The sequence below is a fragment of the Somniosus microcephalus genome, chromosome 2 (assembly GCF_052327205.1).
Source record: "Somniosus microcephalus isolate GS21.2 chromosome 2, FLI_Smic_1.0, whole genome shotgun sequence".
Lineage (NCBI taxonomy): Eukaryota > Metazoa > Chordata > Chondrichthyes > Squaliformes > Somniosidae > Somniosus > Somniosus microcephalus.
In genome coordinates this window covers 69,128,452-69,141,139 of record NC_140988.1, presented here as the reverse complement: position 1 = coordinate 69,141,139, position 12,688 = coordinate 69,128,452, and the positions used below count along the sequence as shown (strand labels likewise).

The 12,688-nt window shown below is 45.5% G+C and overlaps 1 protein-coding gene across 1 annotated transcript in view; it reads left to right on the top strand.

The window, feature by feature from the left end:
• Positions 1–12,688, top strand: part of gucy1a1 (guanylate cyclase 1 soluble subunit alpha 1) — a 145,060-nt gene that overhangs the window by 86,898 nt on the left and 45,474 nt on the right. Inside the window, 1 exon segment of the mRNA XM_085963737.1 lies at positions 10,894–10,957. Within this exon segment, the coding sequence (XP_085819863.1) occupies positions 10,894–10,957 (64 nt within the window).

Genomic DNA, 12,688 nt, shown 5'->3' with positions numbered 1-12,688 from the left:
ACCGGAGTCATAGAGCTCTGTGGAAAATATTCACACACCTTAAGACAGTGCTTTTAGTAATAAAATTGTTCCCTGGAGTTTGGGCAATCACAAAAGGTTTTAAAATGGCCACAGAAAGCATGGCAAAAGGACAAGCAGCTCGCAGCAAGGTTGTCTGTGTGAAAAAGTGGGAGGATACAGGGGCTGTGAGCCAGACCTGCCAATCAAAGGGAGGTTCCCTTCGAAGCACTTGAAGTTGTTTATTGACTTAAGCAATTGCCCACTTGAGAGCAGGATAATCGATTTGAAACTGCTTCTGTTTACACAGCCATTCAGAGCTCCCTCACAGACAATGAGAGACTGAAACCCTGAAATGGACTTTTGATCTGCAACCATTTAAGAACTGAATGGGTTTAAATCACCCATCATTCTGGACAATAGAGCAGTTGTATTTCCCTTTTGTTTTAGCCCAGGTGGGCTCCGGAAGTGGGCGGGAACATTTTGGCCCCACAGTGCAGACACACTAACCCAGTCCAACCACTTTGAGTTAGCCAATCACAGCTTTTCTCTTGTGAATTGGAACTTTTTGGGCGTGAATTTTCTAGACAGGCAAACAGCAGAGTGGGGGGGGTGCCTCACCAGGTATATATGATAGCTCCTGAGAAGCTATCGCTCTCTCTTTACTTCCTGGGACCACAGGTGAGCTTCTCTCTCTCTCTCTCACTTCGCTGGACCACATGTGAGCAGAGTGTCTGACTCCTCAGCAAAGCAACCTAGTAAGGAGTTGGGGGATGGTAATTAAGGGGGTATTGCTAAGATTGTTTAAGTAACATTGTAGTCACTTACCCCTCGTTTTTACCGTCTGCATTCCCCCATTTAAGCAATTTTACTGTAATTACTGTGTTCGTGTGGTATAGTTTGATATTTGATTATAGTTTCTTTTAGTTAATAAAACTTGATTTTTCTCTCATCCAAACCATGTGTCCGTTTTAATATCATTAATTATAAGTCCTGCAGTCAGAACTGGAAGGTGGGGTAGTGATTCGAAACTGCTGTTTTAAAATTGGTTTATTGGAAATTGGTTTACAGTGTAGCAGCAAGGCTGCAGACCAGGTAAATTACCTTAAACCAGTTAAAAGAAGCCCCCCTACACACTCAAGAAGCTCAACACCATTGAGGAAAAAGCAGCCCGCTTGATTGGCTCCCCGTCCACCACCTTAAATGTTCATTCCCTCCACCACTGGCGCACCGTAGCTGCAGTGTGTTCCATCTACAAGATGCACTGCAGCAACTCGCCAAGGCTTCTTCGAAAGCATCTTCCAAACCCATGAACTCTACCACCTAGATCGCCAAGGGCAGCAGGCGCATGGGAACACCACCATCTCAAAGTTCCCCTCCAAGTCACACACTATCCTGACTTGGAAATATATCAACACCCTTCATAGTCGCTGGGTCAAAATCCTGGAACTCCCTCCCTAATAGCACTATGGGATTATCTTTAGCACACGGACTGCAGCGGTTTAAGAAGTCGGCTCACCGCCACCTTCTCGAGGGCAATTAGGGATGAGCAATAAATGCTGGCCTTGCCAGCAACTCCCACATGCCAGGAACAAATAAAATAAAAAGAGATATTGGGGCAGATGACCAAAAGCTTGGTCAAAGTGTTAGATTTTAAGGAGCTCCTTAAAGGAGGAAAGAGAGGTAGAGAGATGGAGAGGTTTAGGGATGGAATTTAAGAGCTTAGGACCTTTGCAGCTGAAGGCACGGCCACCAATGGTGGAGCAATTAAAATTCCAGTTGTAGGACCTGTGTGATTTCGGGTCCTTCTTTTCTCACTTGCCCAGATAAAACAACTGGGAAGGGACTGGTGGTGACTTGGAAGCCAACCACATGTCCCTGTGCTTTTGCATGCATTACTCCACTGGAGGCTAATTCTTAACTGCAGCCATTGATCTTTGTATCCAAGGACTATCGCGCTGCTCTGAATCCTTCCTTGGTGCCTGTCCCATTGAGCAGAGAGAAGCAAAGTGTGTAGTGTATTGTATACAGTGCCAAGTGTAATAGAGCACAATGTAAAATACCATATTAACTGAAGAAGAAAGAGTACTTTTGTGAATACTCTTGTGTGGTCAGTTCTATCTGTGCATATGGATAGTTGGTGAACATTTTTTTTCTGTTGCTAATAATCGGATCTACATTTTCTAATTCATTCCAATAGTTCATAAATATCCCCATTATCTATCTTTTGGTGTTGCATTTTTATCAAGGTTAGACTAAAATCAGGGTAACATTAATCTTTTGTAAAACTATTGAGACAAACGTGAAACCCCTTGGATTATACATGTCAACTAATGTAAATAATTGTCACTCATACCTACATATAGCAATGTAAAGTAATTAACAGTCATAGCCTTATGTAGTAGTAGTGTAATATACAGTAATTGACAGTGATCCTCACTGGTTACCTAGGCATTATTCTTTAAATCAGACACTTCTGCACACATCTCCAAATACATTGGCTCATGGAAACTGTTTTAATCTTCCTTCCACTCCTGCTGGACTGTTTCGTTAGTGGTAACGACCTTCTGACCCATAGAGGATGTTTCTCTGTACCCTGACACTACACTCTGAAGGATCGTGTTAGTGAGGCTGATCTTTCTTTGTCTTACTCCAATCATCATCGCTCCAATTTGCACTCTTCAGCTAGATTGATGCACTCAGTATTATTTGTAGCATTTACTTGCCAATTAAAAAAGTTAACACGTGATTCAGTCTCATTATTGCAGGTTTATTCTAATTGACTACTCTGATGTAAGTTAGCTACAATGGAGCAACAATAAGTGTATTAGAAAAGGGATTAAATAACTCAATTAACACAAAATGGGCCAAGAACAAACCAATATGGGTAATCTTAGACAGCTATCCACATCTCATCATATGTGGCACAGCAGGTTGATAAACCAAAGCATTGCATCGATCACCACATTTTCTTAAGCAATTATTTCTAACAAATTGCTGTTTTTAAATATTAATTACTAGGGAATATACTGGATTTTCTGTAATCTGGGTAGTGATTCCTTCCACATACTTAGCACTGAAAATTGCATAATCGTTGGTTTGAAGTAAACATATATTTAGGTATTAAAATGTTGATAAATGTGCTACTGTAATTAACATAAAATGAAACCCCAAGTAATTTAATAGCAGTCCCTAATTTTGGAAGTGGGTTACTGGACAGTGTAATGGATTAGACGCTGGCCTTTCACTTCTGGTACCTAAATTCAAATCCTGCCCTGATTGATGTATATATGTCAACTGCCAGTGTTTTAAATTGAAAGCCTTTCAAACCATGCATTAACTTGTTAATTCTCACAAGGAAATAATTTCAGTACCGGAGTGACTCCTGCCAACGACAGGAGCTGCGCAGAAGCGTACTGCGCGTTAATCTGGAACCGGAAGCTTCTTTTTTTCCACAGAGCATTTATTAAATAGCCCGCTCTCTCCCAGCATTTTTCCTCACAGCCCCTCCCTCCCTCCCGGCATTAATTTTTTTATTTAACGAACCCGCTCCCGTAATGAACCGGCAGCGCGTGTGCACAGTCCGCTTCCGGTTCGTTGGCAGCTGTCGCATCAATTATTTCATCACTGTTATGAGTGGATGTCAGTATTGACCAATCAGACCAGTTAGCCTGTGGAACTAGTGGCTGTCAACACTGTTAAATCCGTGTATCTTAATGTAGTGTGTCCTTCAATCAATAGACAGAGACTGCAGAGGAACAATCAACATGTGTTTACTGGATGAGGGTTACTCTAAAAGTAACAGTACAGATCCCTACTCAGGGTTTATATACAGGTGTGGTCACTGCCGGTACTACAGTATACAGGAGCTGTAAAAAGTAGTTCTCCCCTTAAAAGGTACATACACTATAATTCCTCCCCTTTTAGATTAACAGTACCATAACATTCATTTAACAATTAACACTTTTAACATGCAACATTAACTGAAAATAGTCCATTTATAAATTCAGTCTTTGGGGCGGCTTCCTGATCCTTTCTGGATAGCGCCTTTCCTGAGTGTCTTGCTCTTGGCGCGGAGGCGATTCTGGCCCCCTGTCGTCGGTTGGTTCATCAGCTTCCGATGCTACTGTTTCTGGGGTAGATGCTACCTGTATGTCGGGTTCATCACCAGGTACGCGAGACATGGGGTTGACTCGTTCCTGTGACTCTAGGATCTGGTCGACATGGCGTCTCACAATGTTCTCCCCAACATCCACTGTGTACATTAGTGGCCCCTGCCGTGTGCATATCGTTCCTGGTTGCCATTTCTCTGTTCGGTAGTCGCGGGACAAGACTGGTTGCCCTACATTGAAGCTCCTTGTCGGCTTCTCATTGATGTGCTGGAATTGCTTATTCTCAACATCTTTTCATACATTTGGTCTGAGCAAATCCAGACGAGATCTCAACCTTCGGTTAAAGAACATCATGGCTGGGGTCTGGTTGGTGACTACATGTGTCGCATTTCTGTAGGCTAACAGGAAATTGTCCACCTTATGCTGCAGTGGAATGTCATCATCGCACATGGCCCTTACTGCCTTTTTAAAGGTTTGTACGAACCTCTCAGCCAATCCATTTGTGGCTGGAAGATACGGGGCGGACGTGTAATGCCTTACCGCATTCCTTTTCATAAATTTCCGAAACTCTTCGGACACAAACTGTGGTCCGTTATGAGAGCAAATCTGCTCTGGCAAGCCGTTCCTGGCAAATATGGTCCGTAGGACTGCAATCATTTACTCCGTGGTGGTGGAGGACATTTTGATCACCTCAGGCCATTTCGAGTGCGCATCCACGGCTATTAAAAACATTGAGTCCATGAATAGACCAGCAAAATCAATATGCACCCGTTGCCATGGAGAGGAGGGCCACTCCCATGGGTGTAGACGGGCATGTGGTGGTGCATTTTGGACCTTCTGGCATCCTGAGCAGCTCTTTGTCAGGCCCTCGATTTGCTGATCGATCCCCGGCCAGCACACATAAGCCCTAGCAAGGCTTTTCATTTTCACCCCTCCCAGATGGCCTTCGTGATGCTCATTGAGCACTCTCTCCCTTAATTTGGGTGGACTTACCACTCGGGATCCACACATCAAGGTCCCCTGGCATACTGACAGCTGTTCTCTTCTGGATGAGAATGCTGGCAACAGTGAGTCGCCATGTGCTGGCCATCCCTTCACCGTCAAGTCATATACCCGAGACAGTGTCGGGTCATTTCGGGTCTCCTTCTCTATATCCACGTTAGTTACTGGCAAGCGTTCAATTATAGTCGAATAAAATATTTCGACAGGGTCCACTGCTGGTGCTTCCTCCGCAGTAGGCAGTGGTAGGCGTGATAGCCCATCAGTGTTTCCATGCTGTTTCGTGCCCTTATACTCTATTTCATATTGGTTCGCCCCTAGAAAAAGGGACCATCTTTGTAGCCGTTGTGCAGTCATCACCGGAACGTCCTTCTTTGGATTAAAGATGGAGACAAGTGGTTGGTGGTCAGTCAGCAAGGTGAACTTCTGCCCGTGCAGATAGTGGTTGAACATTTTCACTCCCCACACTAGGCTGAGGGCCTCCCTGTCAATCTGGGCGTAGTTACGCTCGGCTGAGTTTAGTGACCGAGACGCAAAGGCTACTGGTCTCTCCGAGCCGTCCGGGAATTAGTGCGACAGCACCGCTCCAATACCATAGGGTGATGCATCACACGCCAACCGAATTGGTAGTGCTGGGTTGAAATGAGCCAACACCCCTTTTGATGTGATCAATTCTTTGCACTTCTGGAAAACTCGTTTACATTTGTCATTCCACTTCCATGGTACCCCCGTTTGCAGTAGGGTGTTCAGTGGGTGTAGTACTGTAGACAAATTCGGCAAGAGCTTATGGTAGTAGTTCACCAGCCCGAGGAACGACCTCAGTTGTGACACATTTTCCGGTGCTGGAGCCTTGACTACTGCCTCAATCTTTTCAGGGGACTTATGTAACTGCTCTTCATCAATAACGTGGCCACAATACGAGATCTGCTTCTGGAAAAACTCGCATTTGTGGCGATTAGCTCGGAGCCCATATTCCTTCAATCTGGTGAGCACCTGCTCCAGGTTGGCGAGGTGATCACTGTCATTTTTGCCCGTGACCAGGATGTCGTCCAAATAACACTGGGTCCCTGGAATCCCTTGCAGGACTTGATCCATTGCCCTTTGCCAAATAGCCAGAGCTGATGCTACCCCGAACACCAGCCGGTTGTATTGGTAGAGACCTTTATGAGTGTTGATCATGAGGTTCTGTTTCGAGGCTTCTTCTACCTCCATTTGCAGGTACGCCTGGGCCAGATCAATCTTAGTGAAGCGTTTTCCTCCAGATAGCGAGGCGAAAATATCTTCAATCCGCGGAAGCGGATATTGTACCATGTGAAGGACTGGGTTCACTGTCACCTTAAAGTCCTCACAGATGCGAACCTTCTTTGGCTCCCCAGGCGTGTTACTCAACGACCTCTTCATTACAAGAATGCTGGGTGTAGCCCACTCACTCCAGTCCACTTTGGACAGTACTCCAGACCGTTCCAAACCTTCCAGCTCTGCTTCAATGGCTGGGCGGATTGCATAAGGCCTTAAAAAACTTTGGGCTTGCATTTTCCTCTATTTTGATCGTCGCTGTTATGTCTTTTAGTGTTCCGAGTCCCTCCTGGAACACTTCTTGTGCATCAGTTAGCATTTTTGACAGTCGTCCAGGTGTGACATCGTCATCCTTTTTGGCATCTACAGTCAGTGCTTGTATGGAATGCCAATATAGCTGTATCTTCCGGATCCATTCACGTCCTAGTAGTGGTGGTCCTCCATCTGGCAATACATATAGGTCCACTTTTGGTGTTTCCTTGCCGTTATATATAACGTTCACCCTTATTTTTCCTTTGGGGTAGACTTTTTGCCCCGTGTACGTCTTCAAGACAATCTCTGTATCTCTCAAGGGTATATGTGAGAATAGCTGATTGTAGTCCCTTCGGTTTATGACTGTTAGGGCTGATCCTGTGTCCAATTCCATTTTCATTTGGACTCCGTCTATCTTGAGCGTGACCCAAATAATTTGGTAATTCTCCATTTTGATTACATTATGTAGTTTCAGACAACCCAGCTCCTTGCTTCCGGAGTCTGTATCACTTTTCTGTTCGTCTGAACTACTCTCCGTCACTTTATGTACGTTTTTGTACTTCTCCTGTGGAGATTTCTTGCTGCTGGTTTTCTTTCCCGACCTGCAGACTCTTGCTATGTGTCCCACTTTTCCACACTGTCTGCACACTTGGTCCTTGAACCAACAATCCTTATGGTCGTGTGTTGTTCTGCCGCAGCGATAACACTTCACTGCTCCATATGACATTTCATTTGTGCCATATTCTTGCGGTCTCCATTGTATCTCTGCAGCGCCCCATGCGACTGCTTCGTGTGATACTGCCATGCTGAAAGCCTTGTCCAGCATAAGATCCTTTTCTGATAGAAGCCGTTTCTGGGTTCCTTCACTTTGAAGCCCACACACAAACTTGTCCCTTAAAGTATCTGCTAGTCCCGTTCCAAACTGGCAGTCTTTCATAGCTTGCGCAGTTCCGTTAAATGCTCCGCATTACTTTCGTCTTTATGCTGGTTCCTTTTGTGAAACTTAAATCTTTCTGCTATCAGCAGCGGTGTGGGGTTTAAGTGGTCCTGTAGGATTGCCACTATGCTTCCAAAATCCTTTTCCACTGGCTTCTCTGGGGTTACTAGGTTTCGCAGTAAGCCATACATTTTTGCACCCATGGAATTCAACAATACCAGTGCTTTCCTGGAATTTGGCACTTCATTCGCCTTGCAGTACACTTCTATGCGTTTTACATATGTCGCCCAATCTTCGACTTCATTGTCGAACGCTGTGACACTGCCACTCTTCGGCATCCCTGGGTGTGGTTAGACTGGCTAAAAATGGCGTCTCCCGCGCTCTCCCTTCTTCTCCACTGGCTCAAAAATGGCGTCTCCCGCGCTCTCCCTTCTTCCCCCGCGGACACTGCTCAGCCCTTGAACACCGGCCGCGCTCTGCGCGTTTTCCTGCACGCCTCTCTCATTGACGCCGCTCGGTCCTGAACCCCGGCTGCGCCCCGTGCGCTCTACCCTCTCTCTATTTTTTTTCCGTCGACGCCGCTCGGTCTTCAACCCCGGCTGCGCCCTGCGCGCTTTACCCTCTCTCTTACCACGCCGATGCTGCTCGGCCTTCCCCTGTGCTGTCGGTCGGCTCCAGCCACCGCCGTCCGGGAAGGGTCTGTGCCGTACCTGCTGCCAGCCCGTCTCGCTGGAGTCTCCGCCCATGCCTCTGGACTCTCCGAAGAAACAGCAGTACTTTCTTCACTACCTCCTTTTCAAAGAGCCGTTTACAACAGAATTCACAGCAATGATGGAATTTCCTTCTGCAGAGTTGCAGGTAGGTTCGAATTTTCTCATCACCAATGTTAAATCCGTGTATCTTAATGTAGTGTGTCCTTCAATCAATAGACAGAGACTGCAGAGGAACAATCAACAGGTGTTTACTGGATGAGGGTTACTCTAAAACTAACAGTACAGATCCCGACTGTGGTTTATATACAGGTGTGGTCACTGCCAGTACTACAGTATACAGGAGCTGTAAAAAGTAGTTCTCCCCTTAAAAGGTACATACACTACAAACACCAATCAGATTGATTAGAAAGCAAGTTTGGGCGTCTTCAGAAACATGTTTTTCTATCACTGTTGATTGTACACAAACCTGAGGCAGAAAAGATTTAAGGTGAGCTGATTGTTTCTGAGAATCAAATTCCAAAAAAATACATGAAATTCCCATATCTGAGAGTTTACGACAATTTACTGCTGCGATGTGTTATATAGACTGTTGTCTTGTTTGTGGATGAATGTAGAGCCTGGTTATGTTCTGTAAGTTTGAAAGTTATTGTTCACCCACTTGTGATCGAGTTTAAACAATTTCAGACTGTAACCTCGGCCCCTATGTTTTCTTTTTTCTCACAGGACAGCTGTTGATTCTTCCAGTGACATTTACACCTCATCCAGAGTCATCTTTATTATGTCCGTGTATAATTGAGACACGGACTGCAGGAGTTGGTTATAACAGGTCTTTACTGAATGGAGGCTACCTGGAACTACTATGCAAATGTTACTACACAGGCTTATATACAGGGGTGGTCACTACTGGTACTGCAGTATACAGGGGCTGCAGACTATAGTTCCTTCTGCAAAGTACATACACTACAATTCCTCCCCTTTTAGCTAAACAGTACACAACATTCGATTAACAATGAAATAACATATTTACAATTCCAGTTGCTAGATACATTAGTTGAAGTTAAGCATTATAAGTTCAGTCTTTGAGGAGGCTTCCTGATTCTGTCTGGATAACGCCTCTTTGGGGTATCAGGTTCTTCTGGCAAAGTTGAGTCAGGATCAGTGTCGTTGTTTGGTTCGTCTGCTTCCAATATCACCGATTCTGAGGTAGATGCCATTGGTACTTCGGTTTCATCGCCAGGTGTATCAGATCATGGTGTGGAGTTGACGTTTCCCAGTGACTCTAGAATCTGGTCAGCATGGCGTCTTACAATGCTCTCTCCAACATCCACGGCATTCATTAGAGGTCCTTGCCGTGTACAGATCGTTCCTGGCTGCCATTTCTCTGTGCAGTAGTCCCGGGCCAAAACTGGTTGACCTATCTTAAAACTCCTGGTCGGCCTTTCATTCATATTCTGAAACTGCCTGTTCTCCACATCTCTTCTGATGTTTGGCTTAACCAAATCCAAGTGGCATCGTAGCTTTCGATTGAAGAACATCATGGCTGGAGTTTGGTTGGTAACTTATCCACCTTGTGCTGTAGGGGTATATCTTCATTACACATTGCCTTGATAGTTTTCTTGAATGTTTGAACGAACCTCTCGGCCAATCCATTAGTGGCTGGATGATATGGGGCAGATGTGTAATGCTTAACACCATTGTTCTTTAAGAACCTCTGGAACTCTTCAGACACAAACTGTGGTCCATTGTCGGAGCAAATCTGTTCAGGCAACCCATTCCTGGCGAATATGGTTCGTAAGACTGTGATAGATTTTTCTGTGGTGGTTGAGGACATTTTTATTACCTCTGGCCACTTTGAATGTGCATCCACCGCAATTAAAAACATCGAGTCCATAAATGGACCAGCAAAATCAATGTGCACCCTTTGCCATGGAGATGAGGGCCACTCCCAAGGATGTAGAGGGGCTTATGGTGGGGCGTTTTGGACCTTCTGGCATCCTGTGCAGCTCTTGGTCATCTCTTCGATTTCTCTATCGATTCCCGGCCACCACACAAATGCTCTGGCTAAGTTCTTCATTTTTACCCCTCCCAGATGACCCTCATGAAGCTCATTGAGCACTCTATCCTTCAATTTGGGTGGAATTACTACTCTGGATCCACACATCAAGGTTCCTCTGCAGACTGACAGCTGTTCTCTTCTCAGCGAGAATGCTGGCAGCAGTGGTTCGCCATGTGCTGGCCATCCCTTCACCGTTAAATCATAGACCCAGGAGAGTGTCGGGTCATTTCGTGTTTCCTTTTCTATGTTTGCATTCGTCACAGGGAGACATTCGACTATGGTCGAGTGGAATATCTCCACTGGATCCACTGCAAGTTCTTCTTCCACCGTCGGCAACGGTAGGCGCGGTAATCCATCAGCATTCCCATGCTGTTTAGTTCCTTTGTACTCGATGTCATATTGGTGTGCCCCTAGGAAAAGGAACCACCTCTGTAGCCATTGTGCTGTCATTATCGGTACGCCCTTCTGAGGGTTGAAAATGGAGACAAGAGGTTGATGATCAGTTAGTCGAGTAAATTTCTGACCGTGCAGGTAGTGATTGAACTTCTTCACCCCCCACACCAGGCTGAGGGCCTCTCTGTCAATCTGGGCGTAGGTACGCTCGGCTGAAGTTAACGAGCGTGACGCAAAAGCTATCGGCCTCTCTGAACCATCAAGGAATTTATGTGACAGTACCGCCCCAATGCCGTAGGGAGACGCATCACACGCCACTCTTATCGGTAGTGATGGGTTATAGTGAGCCAATACTTCTCTTGAAGTGATTAGGTCCTTACTCTTCTGAAAGGCCCGCTTACATTCATCGCTCCATTTCCATGCTACTCCCATTTGTAGTAGGGCATTCAGTGGGTGCAGAATTGTGGACAAATTCGGCAAAAACTTATGGTAGTAATTCACCAATCCAAGGAATGACCTCAGTTGCAACATATTTTCAGGCACTGGAGTCTTAACTACCACTTCAATTTTGTCAAGGGACTTATGTAACCCCTCTTCATCAATCACGTGGCCACAATACGATATCTGTTTCTTAAAAAACTCGCACTTGGGGCGATTGGCCCGTAGCCCATGTTCACGTAGTCTAGTGAGCACCTGCTCTAGGTTGGCAAGGTGTTCACTGTCATCTTCACCTGTCACTAGGATGTCGTCCAAGTAACACTGAGTCCCCGGAATTCCTTGCAGGACTTGTTCCATCGCTCTTTGCCATATCGCCGGAGCTGATGCTACTCCGAATACCAGTCGATTATACTGGTAAAGACCTTTGTGAGTGTTTATCGTGAGATACTTCCTAGAGGATTCTTCAACCTCCATCTGCAAATATGCTTGTGCTAGGTCAATTTTTGTAAAATGCTTCCCTCCAGATGGTGAGGCGAAGATATCTTCTATCCTTGGAAGGGGATATTGTACTGTGTGAAGGACTGGGTTCACCGTCACCTTGAAGTCCCCACAGATGCGAACCTTCCTTGGCTCCTCAGACTTATTGTCTAACGTTTTCTTCATGACAGGAACGATGGGTGTCGCCCACTCGCTCCAGTCTACCTTAGATAACATGCCTGCATTCTCCAGATTATCCAGCTCTGCCTCGATGGCTGGGCGAATTGCATATGGTACCAGTCTTGCTTTGAAAAACTTGGGAATTGCATTCTCTTCTATTTTTATCGAGGCGGTTACGCCTTTAAGAGTTCCCAGTTCTTGTTGTAATACCTCTTTGGCGTTAGCTAAGATTGTTGACAATCGTCCAGGAGTGACGTCGTCATCCTTTTTACCAGCCACCGTCAGTGCCTGAATGGAGTGCCAGTCTAAACTTATCTTTCTGATCCATTCACGTCCCAATAACGGTGGTCCACCATCTTGCAGTATGTACAGATACAATTTCTGTATTTCCTTGCCGTTGTATTCGACAGGCACCCTTATTTTTCCTCTGGGGTATACATTTTGCCCCGTATACGTCTTCAAGACAATGGATGTCTCTTTCAAGGGTATGTGTGAGAATAGCCGCTCGTAGTCTCGTCGATTCATGATGGTTAGAGCTGATCCTGTATCCAATTCCATTTTGACTTGGGACCCTGCTATCGTGAGGGTGACCCAAATGGTTCGGTGATCCTCTTTTGTGATTACGTTGTGAAGTTTGACACAGCTTAGTCTCTTGTTCCCGGATTCACTATCGCTCATCTGGTCTTCGGAACTACTGTCCGTCATCTTTTGTACTTTCCTGTACTGTTCCTTAGTAGCCTTTTTGTCATCGTTGGTCTTCTTCCCAGACCTGCAAACTCGTGCAATGTGTCCCATCTTTCCGCATTGCCTGCATATTTTGTCCTTGAACCAGCAGTCC